The sequence below is a fragment of the Natator depressus genome, chromosome 3, assembly GCF_965152275.1.
Source record: "Natator depressus isolate rNatDep1 chromosome 3, rNatDep2.hap1, whole genome shotgun sequence".
In the NCBI taxonomy this organism is placed as follows: Eukaryota; Metazoa; Chordata; order Testudines; family Cheloniidae; genus Natator; species Natator depressus.
The window spans coordinates 76,821,092-76,846,335 of NC_134236.1; the positions used below are offsets into that span (position 1 = coordinate 76,821,092).

The 25,244-nt window shown below is 42.2% G+C and overlaps 1 protein-coding gene across 2 annotated transcripts in view; it reads right to left on the bottom strand.

Annotated features, from left to right (window-relative positions):
* MCHR2 (melanin concentrating hormone receptor 2) overlaps positions 1–25,244 on the bottom strand; it is a 77,096-nt gene that overhangs the window by 19,971 nt on the left and 31,881 nt on the right. For both annotated transcript variants that reach the window (XM_074946884.1, XM_074946883.1), the window contains one exon: positions 9,948–10,157. In XM_074946884.1, coding sequence (XP_074802985.1) covers positions 9,948–10,157 — 210 coding nt within the window. The remainder of the gene's footprint in view (positions 1–9,947; positions 10,158–25,244) is intronic.

Here is a 25,244-nt window from a genome sequence, read left to right on the forward strand (position 1 = left end):
AGATTTGCCTATCACTTTTCCATCTGAGCTACAGAAAAAGAGATCAGCCAAATTCATGATATCATAAGACCTGAAGTTGATTTACTGGACATTTAAACAGGCAAATCAGGTTCACAATTATTTAGATAGCGATACATTACTCAGACTGAGTAGTACCTTACACCAACAGTAATCTCATTGATTTCAATATGATTAATCCTAGGGCAATGAACTACTTGATGTGAATAAGGATATCACAATCTGGCCCTTAGATAATTTTTATTCCTTTAAATGTTTTATGATGGCTTTACTTTCTGGATCATTTAATTATTTGTTTGGGCATTTTCAGCAATTGAAATTTGACTGTAAAGGAAATACTCCTTCCCTGTGTGTCTAAATTCATTAAATTTTCTAGCTCTTATTCCTTGAACTCATCAATGCAGAACCCAAAGCTGACAAAATGAAATCTAGCATAAGGGAAATCACTAAATTGACTGACACAAGTATATCCTCATGTGGCTAGATTTGGCCCAGGATATGCACCAGTAGTTCCCTTCCTTGGTGTGAATCAAACTTACCCCTGAAGAGCATGAGTTCAGGCTGGTGCAGGAAGGTGTAACTTATCCCTTCCTGTAGCAACAAGAATGAATCTGTCTTGAAATATTTCTTCACTTCCTTGGCTTTAACAGTTTTCCTTTCTGTGCATGCTGCTTTTCTCACTGATTTCAGTTTTGTCTGCCATTCACATTCAGTGTACACTGCTACAGAAGGAACCAGACTCCATCTAATCTAATTCTACTGTCAGTCAAGCTCCTGGGAAGGATGTGTTAGGATAGGCAAACTAAGTCTTCTCAGAACAGCAATGATGTCCCATCCCAGGAGAAGAGGAATGCATGGCCCAGTACTAACATCTCTGGCTGAGCTCCACTTCAGGAGGATCAATGAAGATGTCATTCTCCCTTTCACCAAAGTTTTTGTAGGAGAAAGCCCTCCTCAATTGTGGAAACCCTTGACAACATCAGCAAGGTGGCAAACTTCCAGTGCTGTGTTACCTTCAGTGTTATGGGGAACCTTCCCAAATGTCTACCAAAGAAAGCACAGCATGTTAGAGCAGCTGCATTCTCCTCCTGCAGCTAGCTGCAAACCTCTCTCCTCCATTTCCATTGAACATTCACACATGCGGACCCCAGACAGCTCTGAGTGTGTCAAGGTAGGGGCAGGGCCAGCTCCAGGCACCAGCGTTCCAAGCAGGCACTTGGGGCGGCAGTTAGCAAGGGGCGGCAGTTCCTCTGGCCGTGGTGGCAATTTGGCGGCAGCTTCTCCCCTTTGTGGGCTGCAGTGGCAAATCGGTGGCAGCTTCTTCCTTTTGCCGTCCGTGGCAGCAGTTTTTTTTCACTGCTTGGGGAGGCAAAAACTGTAGAGCCGGCCCTGAGTAGGGGAGATATCCCTCATAGCTTACAGCCCCTTTGTCTTTTTTTCTCCATGTTTACTTTTGTCCTTGCCATTCTGTAGAGGGGAGTATCTGGCTTCCCCTATACTATAACACTTTAAATCCTAGATGTGTTTAATGATTAATATGTATTATACAATAGATAATTTTAAGATGGTGAACTTGCGTTCTCTCAAACTGTGAACTAAACGAGTATAATGGAGAATTTAATCAGGAATACTGGTGTAGCAACAGGGATGGAACACTTGATGGTTGCCTGTTCCACTCATTCCCTCTGAAACATCTGGCACCGGCCCCGGTCGGAAGACAGGATACTGGGCTAGATGGACCTTTGGTCTGACCCAGTATGGCCATTCTTATGTAGAGATTAGGGATCTGCCTCAGTGCTGGCCTTACCATGTGGTGAACTGAGGCAACTGCCTCAGGTGCCAGACTGTGCCAGACTGTGTGTCAGAGGGTGGGGCCACTAGGACCCAGAGTGTAGAAAATTGTCTGCTGCTGGTGCATATGTATTCTCTCTGCTCTAGAAGCACAGAGATGGTGGAATGCTGTGCTGGAGGAAGGAGGGCACAAGAGACATAACAGGCAGGCAGGAGAAAAGGTGAGAGGGAATAACAGAAAGCAGCAGGAGCTGCATGGACAGAGAGGAGGAGGAGCCTCTTATGTACCTCTCTAGCACCCCCAGGAGTCTGGACTGATTAACACCAGCTTCTCAGGGAGCTTCCTGTTTCCTGCTGCTTCCCTGAACCCACTTGAGGAGAACAGGCAGCCAACTGAAGTAGTAGGAGCCAGTTAGGCCTTTAAGACGCTGATATCTTCCCTCACTCAGGCTCTGCTACCAGTCTGCTTATTTGTCCCCTTGAATTGAGTGTTGAGAGCCACTATAGCTGGCACAGAACAGCAGCCATGAGTGAAAGAAGAAAACGCCCCTCTGGGGCAGCATTCAGAAAAAGAAAGCAAAGGAAGCTTTTCTATTTAAACAGGAAGGAGCTCTCCTGAAATACATAGACACAAGTGTTCATGGTGAGCCTTCCGGCCTCAGTGAGGATGTGAGTGGTGAGGAGATGCCTGATCTTCCAGTTAGTAAGAGTGCAGGTGACCTGGCAGCTACTGCAGCATCCGTATCTCCAGCTCAAATGGATGTAACCACGCACATTCCTGATGAAAAGTGTAGATCAGAGAAGAGTGTGGTGGAGGCACAAGAAACAGCTGCTGCTGAGTTTAGTTCCTTAAGTCTAGATGATCCAGGACTGTGGACCCACTTGAGCAGTAGCCTGAGAGACTTCCTTGTACTGCATGGGCCACAGCAAGTGAAAAACTTCATGTTCCCCAAAGACAATGAAAATAGAAGAAGTTTCCATCCAACACGTTATTGGCGTGAAATCCCCAATGGTGACAAAGTGGAGAGGCCATGGCTTATGTACTCCAACCCTCAAATACTGCATACTGTTTTTGTTGCAAACTCTTCCAATCTAATGTTCCAGCCACATTGGGTTCTACGTGAACCAAGGATTGGAAAAATCTGGCTAGAAATCTGGCATGCCATGAGAAGGCAACAAATCATCAGAGAGCATTCCATAGGTGGAAAGAGCTTGAGATGAGACTAAGGGTAAAGGCCACCATAGATCAGCATCAAGAGAAGATTGCATCAGAGTCTCTTTACTGGGAAAATGTTCTGAAAAGACTCATTGCCATTGTGAGAATGCTTGCTACCCAAAACCTAGCACTGCATGGCACTTCAGATCAGCTGTATGTGCCAAACAACGGAAACTTCCTTAAAATTGTGGAGCTGATGGTTGAGTTTGATGCTGTACTCCAGGAGCATCTAAGAAGAGTCACCACCCAAGAAATGTACACACACCACTACCTTTGAAAAACCATTCAAAACGAGATCATACAGTTCCTGGCAACAAAATTCAAACAGAAGATTGTGGCAGATCTGAAGTCAGCAAGATATTACTCTGTTGTTTTGGACTGCACACCTGACATCTGCCATACGGAACAAATGACTTTAATGGTGCGTCTTGTAACAACAACAACAGAACCTAGTGAAAATGTCCCTGCAATGGTGACTGTCAGAGCATTTTCTAGAATTTATGGACATTGATGATCCTACAGGAGCTGGTATGACAAATGTGCTCCTTCAAAAGCTGGAAGATACGGGAATTGGGATAGCTGACATGAGAGGTCAGGGCTATGATAATGGTGCCAAAATGAGAGGAAAGAACAGAGGAGTGCAGACATGGATCCGAGAGTTAAACCCTTGCTTTTTTTGTCCCAGCAGTTCTTTCATTGAGCTTGGTGGTTTGTGATGCAGCATCAGCTTCTAGTGAGGCTGCTGAATTTTTTAATGTAATTCAAAGCACCGATGTATTTTTCCTTGCATCAACCCATTGAAGGCAAATTTTGAAGCAACATGTGGGAACATCCTCTCTGACCCGAAACCACTGAGTGCCATATGACGGGAAAGTCGAGTGTAGGCGATAAAGCCTATCGAACACCAAATTGGGAAGATAGATGATGGCATAGTTACCATTATGGAGGACAATGCTATGACAGGAACTGTTTGTGGGAGAACAGTGGCAGAGGGAAATGGAATCACCAGAAACATACATAACTTCAAATTTCTATGTGGCTTAGTGTTGTGGCATGACATACTGTTTGAAATAAATGTTGTAAGCAAGAGACTCCAAGGTGCTGACCTTGATATATCTGGAGCAATGGAACAACTGGACAAAGCAAAGTCATACCTACAGCCTTACCGGTTAGATGAGGGATTTCAAAACATTCTGAAGAGTGCACAGAAGTTGGCAGAGGAACTTCACACTGAAGCTATTTTCCCACCCATTCAAGAATACAAGAATCACTGAAGAAGAAGACATTTTGATTACGAGGCACGGGATAATCCCGGAAGAGACCCCAAACAACAATTCAAAGTTGAATTCTTTAACCAGGTGCTAGACTGTGCAATACAGTCAGCTGAAGAATGTTTCATGCAGCTCAAGGAACACAGCAGTATATTTGGGATGTTGTATGATATTCCAAAACTCCTCACTATGCCTGAAGAAGACCTACACCAGTAATGCAGGGCTCTAGAGAGAGTGTTGACACATAATGACGTGCAATATTGATGCAAGTGATTTAGGTAATGAACTGAAAGCCCTTTCAAGATACATTTCAGCAGGATCAACTCCAAAGGCTGTTCTGGAATAATATGTGCACAGATAAGGCGACCACCCTCTTTCCAAATGCTTTTGTTGCTCTGTGCATACTTCTAACACTTCCTGTAACAGTTGCCAGTGGAGAACACAGCTTCTCCAAGCTGAAGTTAATAACACATCTACGCTCCACAATGACACAGGAAAGGCTGGTCGATCTTGCAACCATCTCAATAGAGCATGAGCTGGCTCAGACTGTGGACCTTCAGCAGGTAGCAGTTCAACTCTTTGCAACCAAGAAGGCATGGAAAGCACCACTTTGATTATTCAAACAGCTAAAAATGCCAGTGTTTACTATGCAGACAAGAAAAGTTACATTTGTTATTCAGGCGTTTGAAAGTTAGTGTTACTTAATTTTTGAACAAGGCATTTTAAGGTGTGTGTTCCCCTTTATTGGGCTAGGTAGCAGAGCAGTACCCTGAGAGGAGTAGAACAAGAAGAAGGCAGAATTGAGACCTTTCAAAGTTTTGGCCCAAGTGAGGGAGCATGGGGGCATCTTTTGAGCTCCCTGCCTTTGGTGCCAAAATGTTGTGGGCTGGCCCTGATCTGCCTGAACAGGCATACTTGACCAATTTTTGTTCCACTGACTTTAGGTATGTTTGGATATGAATTTACATCACAAACTCAGCTTCATGGCTCAGGACTCTTTCTGTAATGGGCCTTAACGGCAACACCAAACTTTAGGGAAGCTCATATTTAGATCTGAATCTAAAGTGTCTTATCCTGCTGCCCCCACTGAAATCAATTGGAGTTTTGCTGTTGACTTTTGCAAGACCACAGAGACATAGGACTCAGCCATGGAGCCCAGATCTATCTCTAACAGTTTTATAAGTGTTCCAGTCTCACACATTCCAGTGTAAATCAGGAATAAGTCTTCTGAAGATAGTAGAGTGGAACCAGTGTAAACTGATGTAAGAGTGAGTCAGGCTCACAGTGATTGGTTTTGCTCACATCTTGACTAAGATATTTTAGTTTTATGGCCACATTTAATTTACTAAAATACATTTTTTGAATACTAATAAGAACATAAAGCAAGGAGGCTTTTTTTCCCCCATAGGGAGAGGCAGGTGTTAATTTTTGGATTATCTGCACATTTCTGTCTGGCAGATAGAAACAGAAAAAAATGAGTGATTGTATGAGGTTTTGATATCTGAATTTAACCTCTGGGATTTATATTGTCTGTCATGCTCTGGTGTGTTAAAACATTTTCAAATCAGACTTTTTGTGCAAAAGAAAACATGTTAACGAAAGGAATTTTATCTGAAAGGAAATCCATTGAGATAAGAATGTATCTGAAAGAACTCATTATGCCACTAATCCTTGGTTACCTGAAAGATAAAATTAACCAGGCATAACTGTGATTTGAAGTTTCAGGATGCTTTTCTGTAAACATGACTCAAATGTCATTGAGTCTGCCATTCTAATTTAGTGTCCCAAATTCTGATTTACTACTTGATGGATTTAGATAACATAGGTTGGATCCTGCTCATATTTAAGTGAATTGGAGATCTGACCTTTCCTTCACTGGGAGCAAAGTAAGGCTGTCTTCAATTAAACTGCTAGAGCAGCTGCTTCCATCGACATAGTGTTATCTACACTGGGGGTTGGGTCATCTTAACTGTGTCACTCAGGGGTGTGGATTGTTCACATCTCTCAGTAATGCAACTGGGTCAACCTAACTTGTTAGCGTAGGCTTGGCCTGAGGCTCCATGGACAAATGTAAGTTTGACTTCTAAATTGATGTGAATTCAATTTACATGCCAAGAGGATAGAAGAATAGGATTGTAACAGGAAACACCAACAGAAGCTTTAATATATAATATAAACCAGGTCCATGTATTGTGATGAGTGGAACTGGAGAAAGTAAGGTTTCAGGAGGGACTTAATTTTGTGTGCACCAGGAGCAGAGGAATGCAAACCAAGGTTGCTGACACTCAAACAGCAGAGCCTCCGTGTATAATACTGGACTTTCAGTTCGTTTAATACAGTTCTTTTCCAACCACTCACCTGCAGTAACCCTTGTTGCTAATGAAACAGCCCCCTGAAGAAAAAAACACACTCATGTCTACTTATTTTTGTCTTTCCATTATTGCACCTCCTGTTCCTGTCCAAGGTGCATGCCCTTCTTGAGGAGGTCTAACACCCAGGAGCAGATCCACAGGCCTGTCAAATCTGTCTTGTGTGCTCCATTGATATAAAAAAATTCCCCTCGGTTTTGGGGGTCTGACTAAAGAAAATGGGTGACCAGAGTTCCCTCCCTCTCCAGCAAATCCCAGCTGCCAGAACAATTTAGAACAGTTTAGAGGCTGTTATAAACACTCCACAAGACTGGAGTGAGGTCTAATATCCTGAGAAGCAGAAAGCCACAAAGTGACCTCCTTCAACCCCTCAATTCCAGAAAGGTTCTGGCCCCTTCTATACTAGTGTACAGGTAATCTTTCCACTAACGTCCTCGCCTAGAACATTCCCCAGAAGGACATAATAGTCCTTCTAGATCATGCTGGTAGAGGCTGGGATCATTTGTTGATGGACTAAATAGTCATAGAAAGGAAGCTAGTCAGTTGACTTAATAATGTTTGCATATGAACCTTTGCTTGCAGATTCGTACAGCAGCACTTGTGAAATGGATAAGTTAATTTGCCCTTTAGATGGAGCTGTAAAAGTGGTGGTCAAAGAAGGCGAGAGGAAGAGCTGAATTTGGTACAGTCCCAAGCACTATTAATAATTCTTTGGGGAAAAAATCCGCTTCTCTGTAGATTGTTCTGGTGTCCCCTAAGCCAGTTTTACACTGATGTAACTCCACTGACGTCAGTGGATTTACTCTTGATTTAAAGGACATCAGAATAAGCTCTGTGTGTCTCCACCTCCACTAAAAGGACAGGAGCTGTGAGTTGTTCCTGAGGATGTGTCCCTTTAGCAACAGACTAAAGTTCTTCTGCCATGGCTTCAGCTTTGTGTTATATACTTAAAGTTTGCTGGTGACATTAATCTATATTAAGCAGTGCAAATGTCTCAGTGACACTGTGGGAAACCTTGTTGTAAATGACAATATGCATTAGCAACCCAAGTAGTTTTTACAGTTTTGCTTAAATTATTTATTAAATACTAAATCAAGTAAGTGAAAGGCAAACCCTGCTAGGCTGCCTGTATAATTTCCAACTAACCATTGAGAGGCAGCTGTTTGTCACTTCTTGAAGCACTCATCTATAAAGTTGTTTTTTAGGGAAAAAAGGCTATGATATCAATATCATGACTGGATAGCTCTCTAATGTAGCTCATGAAGGACCACTTCTAGGGGAAGTGTTTCTGGGAAAAATAATATTATCCAGCAAAGTGACAGACACTAATGAGGATCTGGTAGCCAACATGCTCAACCTATCTTTGTTTGGAAGTGGCCACACAGTTCTGAATTGATTCCACACTTCTTTGAAGATGTTTTTATTTTTGGAAATCTAAAAGAAAATATGAAACTACTAGAGTTATGTAAAACATTTGCCACAAAAGTTACAAAGAAAACATAGGTGGGGCTAGTAGGGGAAACAGTCATCTAAGTTCCTCTGATGTTTTAGTTCATTTCCTGGGTGGGTTATTCATCCCCACACCTGGAGCAGCTCCCTGCCTCCTCCTAAGGATCTGACCTTTAGATTTTTGCTTTTTATCAAGAATTTGGAATAATCAATTATTAAAATGAGCTAAGTTCTTGAAAATATACCTATTTTAAAATTTTCACTTAATAAACATTTCTGGGTGGATTTGAAGCTGCTGGTCTTAACCTATCAAATCCTGAATAGTTTGGAAGCCAGTTACCTGAGGGACACTGTCTCCCAAACCATACTGCCATGATTGGGATTAGGGAGAGAAAATAAATGGGAGTTAGGCACTTTGAAAACCTTCCCTCAGATAACTACATTTGAACTAGCTAAACTTGGTTCAAAAGAACTTAGAAATGCAGGAATGGGGCTCCCACACCATAAATGCTACATTTAGAAACAAGTGAGGCTGTCTGTTTGAAGTGCTGGCTCTACAAGTCCTGCCTGGGAACTAGTTTAGTTGTACACCCTATTTTTATATTTTGGCTCATTTTCAAATGACTTGGCTTGTTTCTGCCATGTTCTTCTCTACTTCAGGTTTGTGCATGCCCCAGGACTTACCTTACCTCCCCTTTGCACCAAACAATAAGATGGTGAATAATGTTGTGCAGAAATCTTTGAGGAATAAAATTGAAGCACGGTTTTCCTCACAAACGATGAGCAAATTCATGAACAGAGCCTTAAAAATTGGATTTGAGTGACAATTATCATTTTCTCTTTTTTTTATTCAATTTCTTGTCACTCAATTGTTATGTCTAATGTTACTACATTTATCTATCCCATAAAAAACTGGCTCTAGTTACCTACTTTTAAAGCTGTTTCTAGATTTTATTTTTCTATTTTATTCTCCATTGATATGCCTTCAAGTTTCTATCCTTTAGTCCTCTCTTTTTTTCTCCTCTGATGATATGATCCATGCCTGTGGTTTTAGTCGACACCTATCACAGTAACAGCTTGCAAATCAATCTTTCTACCCCTCACCTCTTAATCCTAACTCACATCTCTTTTACATTTCCTTAATGCTTTCCTTCTATTCCTGAATCATTGGGTTTTTTTTTTTTTTGTTCACACTTTCCACTACGCTTGTAAAAGCATCCTGGTTTCAACATATACTTACCCTTCCTGTCCATGGTCATATCTCTCTTTAAGATCAGAACTACACAAAAACTGCTTTTGGACCTTGTTGACATGATTAAAATTGAGATTCCTGTTGTACAGTCAATACTGTCACTGATTTCCAATAAGAAAAATGGTTTTCAGAATTAATGTAAACAGATATACTATTTCTCACCGCTTTATTAAAACTCTGTAGTTCACCTTGAAGCCATTTTAATGATCATTACACTATAATCATTAAAATATATATAGTTTCTTTGGGAAATTGACTATTAATATAATCTGCACCCACAATGAAGCAACCTGCATAAGCATGTACTTAACTTTAAACCCAAGCTAGTTCCACTGAAGTCAATGGGATTGCTTCCATGCTTAAAGTTAGGCATGTGTTCAAGTACCGTCTTAACCCGGGGCCTAAAATAGCAAGAAAAGGGTATTCATATTGTTTGTAAACTAACACCTGCAGGAAAGAGAACATTTCTTATTCTTGAATTAATAAAGATGAATTTGTGGAAAGCGCTTTTTAAATGTGAAATCAAAATAGTGTTGCATTTGTTATACAGAATTAGGATATATTCAGATTAAACCACGTACCTGTCCAAACTCATGACTGTCATAATAGCGCTGCATGCAAACTGGTTGCATGTGTCTAAGGATGTAATGATGGTACACAGAGGGCTGCCAAACACCCACTCTCCTCCACGGGCCCACTGATGAATGAGAAAGGGCATGCCAATGATATGTACCAAATCTGCTACAGCCAGATTGCAGATATAGATATCTGGAATGGTTTTTTTTCTAGACCTGAAATAAATGGGGAAAACAGATTACTTGACAAAGTCAATAGCAATGTCGCTGAGCTAATGTTGTTTAGTTTTTAATGCCAACCCAAACTTCTCTTTGAAAAACTGAATAAAAGTTTTAAAAGTCTCTGGGCCTGATTCTCCACTCTCAATACTTCCACTGTAGTTGATGGAGCTCCATGAGGTAAAGCTACTGTAAGAGACGAGACTCAGGCCCTCTGACCTGGGTACTAGATTATGCAGTGAACCAAGGGCTAAATTTTTAAAGGGACAATTTCGAAAATCCCACTGGGCCCCTTTCTGCAGCTTTCAGCACCTTTATAAATCTGGCCCAAAAGCACTAATTGGCCACCTCTGATTGTCTGGATTCTAGTTGCAGTTTAGGTCACAAATGAAAATGATTTTCAGTAGCTCCCACAAAACGTTTTCCATGCAAGCCACCACACTTGAAGCAAGTAAGCAGACTTACAAATGCTGAACATATCTCCTCAGATGAAGAAAAGTGTATAATTATATATCTGGGAATGAGAGGAATCTCCTTTGCTAACAGGGCTGCAAGGGGATGCGAGACATGGCAAGATTTGTTTGTTTGCTTATCTAAAAGAGAGAATAGAAATAATAGGGAGGAGAGGAATGAGAGAGGACAGTGAATTTTGGTACTTTGAATTAAAACACTTTTATTGTTATTTTGGCCATATGCCATCATAATGCCTCAACTGGTCAGTTATCATAAATACATCCTTCCATGTCCCATTATATAAGAACATAAGAATGGCCATACTGTGTCAGATCACTGGTCCATCCAGCCCAGTATCCTGTCTTCCAACATTGGCCAATGCCAGGTGCTTCAGAGGGAATGAGCAGAACAGGTAATCATCAAGTGATCCATCCACTGTCACCCATTCCCAGCTTCTGGCAAACGCAGGCTAGGGACACTTCAGAACATGGTTTTGCTTCCCTGCCCATTCTGGCTAATAGCCAGTGCTGGACCTGTACCTCCATGAACTTATCTAGTTCTTTTTTGAACCCTGGTATAGTCTTGGCCTTCATAACATCCTCTGGCAAAGAATTCCACAGATTGACTGTGTGCTGTGTGAAGAAATACTCCCTTTAGTTTGTTTTAAACCTTCTGCCTATTAATTTCATTTGGTGACCCATAGTTCCTGTGTTATAAGAAGGAGTAAATAACACTTCCTCATTTACTTTCTCCACATCATTCATGATTTTATAGACCTCTATCATATCGCCCCTTAGTTGCCTGTTTTCCAAGCTGAAAAGTCCCAGTCTTATTAATCTCTCCTCATAAGGAAACTGTTCCATACCCCTAATAATTTTTGTTGCTCTTTCCTGTGCCTTATCTTCTTCTGGCTCAACTAGCAAAGATGACCCTGCTCATTCTCAGAGGGATTATCATATAATTTCTTCATCTTAAATTGTAGCTTTTTTATTCTCTGGCTGGTGATGTATATTCACATTTTTAAAATATATTACACACATGTTAAACTATGTTAAAAGAGCATTATTAAGTTCGCAAAGTCAAGCACTCAGAAGTTGCAAAATACCAGACTCAAGGTTACCTATATAAACTTAATTTGCTCCCCCCCATGCAAATACATTATGATACAGTCTATAATTACATGATCACATATTATTTTTCCACAGTATTGCTGCTTTGAGGAGTGAATCAGGGTCGTGTACTGAAGGAGGGTGTTGTCTCTAGGACCTCTGCCTCATTTATTACAGAAGCTGTGTAGTGAAAGAGGCAGGAAAGGGATTGGAGGAGAGCAAAGATTGTCTCCTAGTTAAAGCAGCTGAATACAACCCTGGAGAACTGGATTCTATTCCAGTCTCTGTGACAGAGTTCTTGTGTGATGTTGGGCAAGTTACTTAAACCAAACTCTTCACAGGTGGTTACTAGTTGTGCGTTCCTCTTTTCTGGATGCCCAAGTCGATAGCCTGGGGTCCGATTTGCAGAAGGGCTAAACACTCTCTGCTGCAAGTGAAATCAATGGGAGCTGTTCTTGAATATATACAGTGCTAGATAGTGCAATGAGAAGTTGGAAAATCAGGTGTCTCAAATTGGGCACCCAGTTGTCCTTAATCTCTGTGCCTTAGTTCCCTGTCTGTAAAATGGGGATAATACCACCCCGCATCTCACAGGGTTGTTGTGAAAAAAAAATTGTTTGTGAGGCACTCAGATGTTATGAGAAAAGGAGGACTTGTGGCACCTTAGAGACTAACAAATTTATTTGAGCATAAGCTTTCGTGAGCTACAGCATCCGATGAAGTGAGCTGTAGCTTACGAAAGCTCATGCTCAAATAAATTTGTTAGTCTCTAAGGTGCCACTAGTACTCCTTTTCTTTTCGCGAATACAGACTAACACGGTTGCTACTCTGAAACCTGTCAGTTGTTATAGTGACTAGTACAGTACCTAGCACAATGGAGTCCCAGTTCATGAGTGGGGCTCTATGTGCTATGATAATACAAATAACTAATAATAAAAGCCCATGAGGAAATTAATAATTCTGTCTTTGGATCAGGGTTTGAATAGTGTGCAGTAAAAAAAGCCCTGGGGCCATGCACTGAACAATCCAGAGAAAACAAAATATTGAAGAGCTGCTCATTCAGTGAGCACTGTCCATCCTATTCATGGAAGGAGGCAGGGGTTGTGTAGGGAAAAAATAGTGTGTGATCATGTAATTAAAGATTTATCGTAATTCATTTGCATAAAGGGGCTGAATTAAGGTTGCACAGGCAGCCTTAATTCGGCATTTTTTAACTTGTGAGTGCTTGACTTTGCAAACATAATTAGGTTCCTATAGTACAGCTTTTGTGTGTTCAATGATATCTGCAGACAGTGGGTGAGAGCCTCAGGTGGTGTAAATTAGAGAACTCCTCAATGGAGGATGAGGATCCGGTCCTTTACAAAAAATAAGTTCCTAGCTCAGCACAGGCCTCAGTTGTGTTGGGGAGGAGAGAGAGAGTGAGTGTGTGTGTGTGAGAGAGAGAGAGAAGCGTGTGCAGGAGTGGTGTTTGTAGATGGGCTGTGCTTCAGCATGTCACCTGTGTAACTAATAGGCTCTCTGACTTTAGATGGCCATATTGTTACATAAACAAACCAAGAAGCACAGAGACAGAAAAGTACCTTTTCAAAACACATACATTTAAGAGATATATTTTAATTAAAAACCTCATGGGGGATTATTACAGAGCATTAGCTAGTTAATCTGGGCACTTAGGCCCCAGTCCACCAAAGCCCTGAAGTACGTGTTCAACTTTAAGCATGTGAATAACAGACCCACTGACCACAGCTGGTGAGAACAGTCCCACTGGGTTACTTGCATGCTTAAAGTTAAGCATGTGTTAAAGTGCTTTGTAGCATCATGGCTATATTCTGAGTATTTATCTTTTCCCCAACAGACAAGAGCAGACAACCCAATACAGGCTCAAAAGGTTTTCTGAAAGCAATGGGTGCCCATAGTATTCCTTTTCAGTCTACTTTCCAGTAGAGGGTAGAGGCTTATTTGTCAATCTCACTGCAAAACACAAAAGGTACGGAGGCAGATCTTCAGGCAAGAAAATTCATCCGATGAAGTGAGCGGTAGCTCACGAAAGCTTATGTTCAAATAAATTGGTTAGTCTCTAAGGTGCCACAAGTACTCCTTTTCTTTTTGCGAATACAGGCTAACACGGCTGTTACTCTGATTCCCACTTGTGCATACTGCATTCAGCACACTGATCACACTATTGGCACTTCACGAATAATATTAATAACACCACTCAAACAGTGTCCCAAGTTTCTTATTATTTGTACTGCAGCCACCACGTCCTAGAATGTATGAAATAAGAGTATTTCAAAAGACACAAATTATAGCTCAATGGAACCAGCTAGACATAAATGGTTGTTTCACACATCTCTAATAAGTAATGAAATATGCTCCTACCTCATCTGGCTATGATGTTGAAAAAACAGAGGTACAAAGCTATAATGTTTGTTTGCTGGAACTGATGATGGAGCATGTGGAGATGCTTGTTTGTGTTTGTTTGTTCTTTCCTCCCGTGTTTATAGACAAACAGTCTATAACCTTGTCTATGCTGAAAGAGCCTAGAAGATCTCCAGAAAACCCCTTGTTGCTCTTCAGGCATCCAGTGGTGCTATTATGTTTAAACACTCAGACTTTCCAGAGAAAGCTTTTGTATGTTCCATGTAAACATGTTTACCAGAAAGTTGACATTCACGTTTTCCTTGTTGTAGGGCTTTTGAGCACCACTTCATACATAATAACAGGAGAGATCCTGCCAAGCATTTCTGAACTTACATTTGGAAGCTCAGATTCTCTACGCTGTCAAATGTTATGTTACGATCATCCCAAGGCAACTGAAGCACTATTAAAGGCAGTGCAACTGAAGAGCATGAGACAAGTTCTTGAATACATGAAAATAAAAGATGTGAACCTTTCAAGTGCAAATATTTTTCTCTGGATGTTTTGAAAACACAGGTCTCTGTTTCTGTTTGGCTCCCCCCGCTGATAGCTCCAACATGGAATTGTCAGAGAAGGTTGAAGCCTGGGACCGAGTGTAAGATAAAGAACACTCCCCATACTGAGAACACAGTAATTGTTGTGGGAGAGATGACATGCTTTTTTCCATGGTGTATGTCAAGGTACAAGGATCTATGGATATTTAATTAGAGATCAGGGGATAGGAGGGTACAAAGGATTGGGGAGTGAACTTATCTGCATGCTGAATTTTGCACAGCTCTCTTCTGGATACTGAAAATTCCTGTAGTTTGTCAGAGCTACCACAGTACTGAAGTATAGACCCATTTGAAACACGTTATTGCCTACATCATTTTAATACCAGTGTACTGGTTACAGTTTACCTATATTTTATTTAAGAATTGTTGTCTATAATCTGTCAACACCACCATTTCTACCCCTATCATAAGAACATAAGAACGGCCATACTGGGTCAGATCAGTGGTCCATCTAGCCCAGGATCCTGTCTTCTGATAGTTCCCAATGCCAGATGCTTCAGAGGGAATGAACAGAACAGGGCAATTTTGAATGATCCATCCCCTGTCATCCAGTCCCAGCTTCTGGCGGTTGGAGGTTTAGGGACACCTGCAGCATGGAACTGTGTCCCTGACCATGTTAGTTAATAGCCATTGATGGACCTATCCTCTAGGAACAAATCCTGCATTTTGGCAGGTGGTTAGATTAGATGACTCTTGCAGTCCATACTAACCCTATGGTTCTATGATTCTATCTAATTCTTTTTTGAACCCAGTTATACTTTTGGCTTTCATAACATCTCATGGCAATGAGTTCCACAGATTGACTGGGCATTGTGTGAAGAAGTGTTTCCTTTTGTTTGTTTAAAACCTACTGCCTATTAATTTCATTGGTTGATCCCTAATTCTTGTGTTATGTGAGGTGCTAAATAACACTTCCCTATTCATTTTTTCCATATTATTCATGATTATATCAGCCTCTATTATGTCCTCGGTTAGTCATCTCTTCTCTAAGCTGTACAGTTCCAATCTTCTTAATCTCTCCACATACAGAAGCTGTTCCATACCCCTAATAATTTTTGTTGCCTTTATCTGAACCTTTTCCAATTCTAATATATCATTTTTGACATGGGGTGACCAGAACTGAATGTAGTATTCAAGATGCATGGGTACCATGGATTTATATAGTGGCATTATGATATCAATGAAACACCACCAAAAATGCAGCCTAAAGACTTGATTGCAAACCCTCTTTCTCTCTTTTCAGTTACTTTTCCTTTTCCTTTATTGAGTTTAAAACTCTTTCAGCAATTGCACAGAAATTACATGGGCAATCAGCTTTCTGCCCAAGCCATGATAAGCCACGTGGGCAATTTGCTGTTCAATAATTGACGCATCCATATAGCCACATGAGAGATAACTTAAATAATCAAGATTTCAGTTCTACAGATTCTGTAAATGTGTCATTTCTCTAGCTAGTTCAGTCTTATAGCTAACACTCTTCCTCCCAGTCACACTAATCAGGAAATCACTGAAACCTGTCACCATGCAAGGCACTGAATTTAGCCATATGAAGTGGAAATCCACCAACTTCATGAAAAAACTCTTGCAGATACAGACAGACATCATCTTCCTTTCCAAATGCAAACAAATGGACATAATACCAAAAGGACTGAAAGTAAAAAATCCATTACAATCAACATACCACACAGATTATAGTGAGAGATTATGCCACACACTCTCAAAGAAACCGCGGAACCACCTGATCAACATCCTGTACAGCAAACAAGAGAAGATCAAGCATGAACTCTCAAAACTAGAAACTCTCTTAAAAAACCAAGCTTCCACACAAACTCCCTCGTGGCTGGACTCTACAAAAACTAGACAAGCCATATACAACACACACTTTGCATCTCTACAGAGGAAAAAGGACACTAAACTATCTAAACTCCTACATGCCACAAGGGGCCACAATAGTGCTTCCCTTAACTCACCTAACAATATTGTTAATCTATCCAGCTATACTCTTAGCCCGACAGAAGAGTATGTCCTATCTTGGGGTCTCTCCTTCTGCCCCACCACTCACACAAACATGATACAGTTCTGTGGTGACCTAGAATTCTACTTTCGACATCTCCGACTCAAGGAATATTTCTAACACACCACTGAACAGCACACTAACACACAGAAAGCTTCCTACCAACACTACAAAAAGAAGGATTCTGAGTGGACTCCTTCTTGAGGTCAAAACAACAGACTGGACTTTTACATAGAGTGCTTCCGTCGACATGCACGAGCTGAAATTGTGGAAAATCAGCATCACTAGCCTCATAACCTCAGTCATGCAGAACACAACGTCATCCACAACCTCAGAATCAACTCTGACATCATAATAAAGAAGGCTGACAAAGGAGATACTGTCATCATCATGAATAGGTCAGAATATGAACAAGAGGCTGCTAGACAACTCTCTGACACTGCAGTCTACAGGCCATTATCCTCTGACCCCACTGAGGATTACCAAAAGAAACTACACCATCTGCTCAAGAAATTCCCTCAAGAAACTCAGGAACAAGTCTACACTGACACACCCATAAAGCCCCAACCAGGGGTATTCTACCTGCTACCCAAAATCCATAAGCCTAGGAATCCTGGATGCCCCATCATCTCAGGCATTGGCACCCTGACAGCAGGATTATCTGGCTATGTAGACTCTCTCCTCAGGCCCTACGCTACCAGCACTCCCAGCTATCTTTGAGACACCACTGACTTCCTGAGGAAACTACAATCCTTTGATGATCTTCCAGAAAACACCATCCTAGCCACTATGGATGTAGAAGCCCTCTACACCAACATTCCACACAAAGATGGACTACAAGCCATCAGGAATAGCATCGCCGATACCATCACGGCAAACCTGGTGGCTGAACTTTGTGACCTTATCCTCACCCACAACTATTTCGGATTTGTGGACAATTTATACCTTCAAGTCAGTGGGACTGCTATGGGTACCTGCATGGCCCCTCAATTTTTATGTCTGACTTAGAACGCTTCCTCAGCTCTCATCCCCTTATGCCCCTACTCTACTTGCGCTACACTGATGACATCTTCATCATCGGGACCCATGAGAAGGAGGCCCTTGAGGAATTCCACCAAGATTGCAATGATTTCCACCCTACCATCAACCTCAGCCTGGACCAGTCCACACAAGAGGTCCACTCCTAGACACTACAGTGCTAATAAGCGATGGTCACATAAACACCACCCTATACCGAAAACATACCGACCACTATACTTACCTACATGGCTCCTGCTTTCATCCAGACCATATCACACGATCTATTGTCTACAGCCAAGCTCTAAGATACAACTGCATTTGCTCCGATCCCTCAGACAGAGAAAAGCACCTACAGAATCTCTATCAAGTGTTCTTAAAACTGCAATACCCACCTGGTGAAGTGAAGAAACAGATTTACAGAGCCAGAAGGGTACCCAGAAGTCACCTACTACAAGACAGGCCCAACAAAGAAAGTAACAGAACACCACTAGCCGTCACCTACAGCCCCCAACTAAAACCTCTCCAGCGCATCATCAAAGATCTACAACCTATCCTGAAGGACGACCTCTGACTCTCACAGACCTTGGGAGACGGGCCAATCCTCGCTTACAGACAGCCCCCCAACCTGAAGCAAATACTTACCAGCAACTACACACCACACAAGAAAAACACCAACCCAGGGACCAAAACCTGCTACAAACCCCGGTGCCAACTCTGTCCACATATCTATTCAGGGGACACCAGCATAGGACCTAACCATATCAGCCACACTATCTGGGGCTTGTTCATCTGCACATCTACCAATGTGATATATGTCATCATGTGCCAGCAATGCCCCTCTGCCATGTACATTGGCCAAACCGGACAGTCTCTACATAAAAGAATAAATGGACACAAATCTGACATCAGGAATCATTACATTCATAAACCAGCAGGAGAACACTTCAATCTCTCTGGTCACTCAATAACAGACCTCAAAGTGGCAATTCTTCAACAAAAAAAACCTTCAAAAACAGACTCCAACGTGAAGCTGCAGAACTGGAATTAATTTGCAAACTAGATACCATCAGATGAGGCCTGAATAGAGACTGGGAGTGGTTGGGTCATTACAAAACCTAAACTTAATTTCCCCTATACTAATTTCTCCCTACTGTTACTCACACCTTCTTGTCAACTGTCTGTAATGGGCCACTCTCTTACCACTTCAAAAGTTATTTCTCCTCCCTTGGTATCCTGCTAATTGATTTATCTTGTTAGACTGACCTAACACTTGGTAAAGCAACCCCCATCCTTTCATGTATTTATACCTGCTCCTGTAGCTTTCACTCCATGCATCGAAAGAAGTGGGTTCTAGCCCACGAAAGCTTATGTCCAAATAAATTTGTTAGTCTCTAAGGTGCCACAAGGACTCCTCATTTTTTTTTGCTGATAGAGACTAACACGGCTATCACTGAAACCTAATCAGGAAAGGATTTGAAAGACTGATCCCAATTCTCTTACAAAAAGGAGTATTAAATAGTACTTTGAACTGATATTGCAATAATTCATACACTAATTGTCATTTCAATAACAACTTTGGGGGACCTGGCAAGTGCACTGTGTGCTGTCACAAATCATAATTCATTCTATTCCCATCCAAGAGCCTGCACTAACTAGCACCTTGAGATCTCAGCAGATGTTCTGAATCTCAAAAGGATTTGCTCCCAATCAGCGGCTCCTCTCAGCTTAAACACAAGACAGAGGATCTATACCATTGCATACACAAACACACAAGGAAGTCTCTCCAGGGATTGGTTACAGACCAAAATTAACTGAATCTCAGTCAAACCAGAAAACATCATTTACAGATACCTAATGGTTCCAATATTGATGCAATGCATGAGGAATTCTAAGCCTCCAACATTATTATTGCTTTGGTTTCTGAAATCAGTCTAAGGAAGAAACAAGGAAAACAGGCTATACTTTCCAGTTCTTTCTTGGTGCAGAGGAATTGTGCACATCTCTCTTCCATCTGAGCAGAGAACATACAGCAAAACAGTCCAGGATCACACTTCACACACCCAAGGTGCCATTTGCATAATTTTGCCCTTCCTCGCTTCTCAACCTTGCTTAGCATGTTCTGGACTGCTTCTTTGTACTTGAGAATAGAAAAGCTCTACTCTCCCTTCCCTGTGGGTGAAATCCACTCATGTTCAGAAGGCCAATACAAGGTCATTGAGCCATTTAGTAGGGCTCTAATGGGACTTTAGTGCTGACCTTCTGCATATGGATGAATTTTGCCCAAAGTGCATTTTTGAGGAGCTTTTAAAAATTGCATCATAGGGTCCAGATCAAATTAGCTCCATTTGCATGTAAAAATAATTATTTTCTAACTGCCAATCCTGCAAGCTCAAACTGCAATCTGAAAGTACAGGATTCTTTCTGGATCTTGTGTCACTATTAATAAAAATTCTGCAACTGGAACATGGTTCATAATCCCGTTGATGACATAATAGGAGGGACAGAATCCAGCTTCTATCTCAGCAGTTGATTCTTTGATGCTAACTGAAGAAAAAAATAGTAAAAAAATGTATTCAGTAAAGAAAGAAGATATGACCTGACACATAGTGGAAGCAGATCTTTTCAGCAAAAGGTGAATATTTTATATAGTCCTGTTTTGGAGTAGAGCCAAACTTTAAATATAAATTTTTCTACAATCTCTTCTGTTTGCTTATCTACTGTAGTCAATGTTAATAATTACAACTCTGAGTTTTTAACTGCACTGTTTTCAGATCCTTCTCCTTTGTGTTAGTGTTCATGTCCATACATTTCAATAAGTAAAATTTTCCCATGGAAATGCAGTTTAAATGATATTTTTATAAAGTCAGTGTCTGTCTCTATTCTCTTCTGCCTCTTGTTATTCATGCCAGACAAAGGCCTTTCAAGAGGGAAAAAAAACCCTTTGTTCCTTTTTAGTTTTCCTTTATTATAACATTTCAGAGACTATATTATGAATTTTAAAAGCTCAGTGAACATTCTCTTCCTTTCTATCCATTCATTCATTTTCACAGACATATCCCCCTTACTTCCAGCCCATACAAACTCCCATGGTCTTCTCCACAAAGATCGGGAGCTGTTTTTGCTGCCAACTTCTACAGTACATTAGACATTTGGGGCTAGATTCACAAAAGGACTTAGGCACTTAACTGCCATTTTAGGTACCTAAGTCCCAGAATCAGGCCCCACTGGGCTTCACAGAACCTCTTCTAAGCTGCTGCTGCTGCTGAACTCTGTAGGCATACAACCTCACTTGGCATCTAAATTTTTGCAGTCAAAGTTCCCTAGACACCTATGTCTCTGCTTCTGTGCATGCACAATGCAGCCCCTGACCAGGCTTTTCTCCACCTGCCTTGCCTGCAGGGCTCTGTCATAAATATAAAGGGAAGGGTAACCATCTTTCTGTATACAGTGCTATAAAATCCCTCCTGGCCAGAGGCAACATCCTGTTACCTGTAAAGGGTTAAGAAGCTCAGCTAACCTGGCTGGCACCTAACCCAAAGGACCAATAAGGGAACAAGATACTTTCAAATCTTGGTTGGAGGGTAGGGAGGAAGCCTTTTGTTTGTGCTCTTTGTTTAGGTTCTTGTTCTCTCTTGGAACTGAGAGAGGCCAGACAGAAATCCATCTTCTCCAACCCATCCTAATCCAAGTCTCCAATATTGCAACCAGTACAGGTAAGCCAGGCAAGGTGGATTAGTTTATCTTTTGTTTTATGTGAATTTTCCCTGTGTTAAGAGGGAGGTTTATTCCTGTTTTCTATAACTTTAAGGTTTTGCCCAGAGGGGGATCCTCTGTGTTTTGAATCTGAATACCCTGTAAAGTATTTTCCATCCTGATTTTACAGAGGTGATTCTTTTACCTTTTCTTTAATTAAAATTCTTCTTTTAAGAACCTGATTGATTTTTCATTGTTCTTAAGATCCAAGGGTTTGGGTCTGTGTTCACCTGTACAAATTGGTGAGGATTATTATCAAGCCTTCCCCAGGAAAGGGGGTGTAGGGCTTGGGGGTACATTTTGGGGGAAGACGTCTCCAAGTCTCTTTCCTTGTTCTTTGTTTAAAACGCTTGGTGGTGGCAGCATACTGTTCAAGGACAAGGCGAAGTTTGTACCTTGGGGAAGTTTTTAACCTAAGCTGGTAAGAATAAGCTTAGGGGGTCTTTCATGCAGGTCCCCACATCTGTACCCTAGAGTTCAGAATGGGGAAGTAACCCTGACAGGCTCAATCTGGTAAGCATGCTCCATGATGGGGCATCCACCCCACACTGGTCAGTAAAGGAGTAATGGAGCCCTTTACTGCGCAGAAAGCAGCCAATAGGAGAGAGGTTGTGAGGAGCAGCCAATCAGGGTTGAGTAGGCCCATATAAGAAGAGCTGCAGGGCAGAGCAGAGGCAGTAAGTAGCTCCCTGGAACTTAAGGAGGGAGGATGGGCTGCCTTAGAGAAGGAAGAAAGCTAGCTCCCTGGACATAGCAGTGCTGGGCAGGATCAGGAGAGTGAGAGCAAGCTCCTGGATGACTGCTAAAACTGGCATGTTGAGGCCCTGAGATAAGGGCGGAGAAGGTGCTGGGGTGGTGGGGAAGCTACCCAGGGAAGTAGACTGAGCGGTTGGAGGGGACGCAGCTCATAGCTGACATCTACAAGGTCCTTGGGCCAGGACCTGGAGTAGTGTATGGGCCTGGGTCCCCCTCTCACCACTGAGGAAGTGGCTGGACCATCAGTCTGCAGGACATTCCCCTGGAAGGGGGGAGCACAGAGTGCGGCACAGCTGGAAATATGTGTCCTAAGGAAGACATCACGGTCCTGGGAGTGATGTAGGTCCTGGAGCAGAAGTGATGACAGCAAGACATCAGCAGAAGAGGGCGCACTGGTTGGCAGAGCTAATCCCCAGAACAACCAGCAGGAGGCACCGCAGTGGTGAGTGCACTGTGTCACAGGCCCCTATAGGTGAACTTACACAAAACAGTGAGGGGAGGAGGGCCTCCCTCATAACTTTTAGCCCAATGATAAGATACTCACCTGGGCCATGGGAGACCCCTGGTTCAAATCCTCCCTCTTCCTGAGGGGGAGGAGGAATTTGAACTCGGCACTGCCATTTCTCAGAAGAGTGCTCCACCCCTGAGCTATGGGACATTCTGACGTGGGTGTCTCTCAATCTCTCCTGCTGAAATTCTTCCACTGTGACTACATAATTTAAAGTCATTGGAGCAGGGGGACTGCCTCTCCCATATCCTGGGTGAGTGCATTAACCACCAGGCTACAGTCACCTCTCTCTCTGGCCTAGTGATCCTATCATTAGTTATTCATAGTAGAACAGCTTTGAAAGGAGAGACTGAGGGAGTCCCACATCAGAATATCCCATCGCCCAGTGACTAGGGTACTCCCCTGAGGGGTAGTAGAGGCAGGATTTAGGACACACCCCTCATGTTGGCATCTCCCATTGGCTAGCTTAGGTGTTTCCCTGCTTAGTGTGTTGGCTTTTGTGAATCTCATTCCGAGGCACCTATCTCTTCCCATTCATTGTATAGGGAGCCTAGGTGCCAAACTCAGGGTTTGTAAACCCCAGTTATTTTCTAGGTGCATAAAATGCAGTCAGTGTCACCACACCTAAGCTCCTTTGTGAATGTAGCCTTAGAGCTTTAGAGGGAGATTTTCAAAGGCAGAACAGGCTATTAGGTGCCTAATTCCTTTTTGTGTCATTGGAAATCTCCCCCCTTAAAGTTCACTCTGTCTATGGACAGAGTTCATTTATTAAATCTTGCTGATGCTGACATGTATTAGCCTTAGTCTTTCACGTTTATAATAATTTGCATTATGGGTGCTTAGATCAAATCAGCTTCTGATGAAACATCTTTCAATTTTGTGGTGAAATCATGCAGTTGAGAGTCTCACTATAAAAGTGTTGATAGAATCAGGAGATTAAAGATATTTTCTTCTTGCACAAAAATATAATTCATAATTGGGCCAGAGGCTGAGGTCCAAGAACTCTGCTTGACGTTGCTAGATCACAGCAAAGCAAACTTAAAGATACAGCTAGGGATTTCTCTGACACAAAGGAATCCGCATCTAGCACAGAAGTTCTTGTTACTGGGAGTATGGGGTAATGCTGGGGAAAGTGATGAAATCCTGGGAGGCCCTTATTAACCAGAAGAGTGTAGTAGCAGTCTGCTATAAAAAATAAGCTTAGATAGATTCTGTTTTGAAAAGTGTATGTTTCAGTTGTTTTTGTTTTTATAGAATTACTTTAAAAATATTGACAGGTTTCAGAGTAACAGCCGTGTTAGTCTGTATTCGCAAAAAGAAAAGGAGTACTTGTGGCACCTTAGAGACTAACCAATTTATTTGAGCATAAGCTTTCAGGAGCTACAGCTCACTTCATCGGATGCATACTGTGGAAACTTTCTTTCCACTGAATGCATCCGATGAAGTGAGCTGTAGCTCACGAAACCTTATGCTCAAATAAATTGGTTAGTCTCTAAGGTGCCACAAGTACTCCTTTTCTTTTTAAAAAATATTATTACTTAAAGTCTCAAAATAAGTCACGTGGCTTCCAAATGGATGTCTGAGCAAGAAAACAATCTGTATGCAAGGGTCAGATATTTGCATTTATATTTTTTGTCTGAATGTCACAGAGTAGCAAGTCTCTTGCACAGATTATCCCTCTTAATCATTTTAAGTCGTGAGAGAAAATGCTCACTGGATCAAACTGCATTGTTAGAGAGGGAAAGTGTAACAAAGTCGAAACTCACTGGCGTGGCGCCTCCTGCTGGTCAACCTGGGAATTAGCTCTTTTCCAGCCTTGGAGCTCCCTTTGCTGGCTGATGGCTCACCTGCCTCACGCCCCCCATGTCCCTCCCAGTGCCCTTTAGCTCAGGGTGCTGCCCCACCGCAATGCCCCACACTCTGGGTCTCCCCTCCCAGGGGAACCCCCAACCCTCTAAGCCCACCTTGCCTCAGTGGCTACTGCCAGTCATCATCTAGCCCTCTTTCCCTGGGGCAGACTGCAGTCTATAATGGCCACTCATCATTGGCAAGGGGGTAGGACCAGCTGCTGCCACCTAACCCTGAGCTACACTTCTGCAACCCCAGTACCTGCTTTAGCCTTTAGCAAGGCCCGCAGCCTGGGGATTTGCCAGGCTGGAGCTCCTCTTGCCTTTCCCCAGTACTACTCTACTTCTAGTACCCTGAGCTCCCAGGCAGCCAGGTCCTTCTCTCTCCACAACGAGAGAGACAGACTTACTGCCTTCTGGACCCACAGCTCTTTTATCTAGGCCAGCTGTGGCCTGATTAAGCAAGCCACACCTGGGGCCAACTACCTCGCCAACCTCCCTCAGCTGCTCTTAAACCCTTTTACCTTGGAGTGGGGCAACCACCCTACTACGGAAGGTGATGACATTTTTTTGATAAAACTTAAGGCCCTACGCTACCCAAGTTAATGGGAATTTTGCCATTGAATTCAGTGGGAGCTAGATCAGTTTCTAA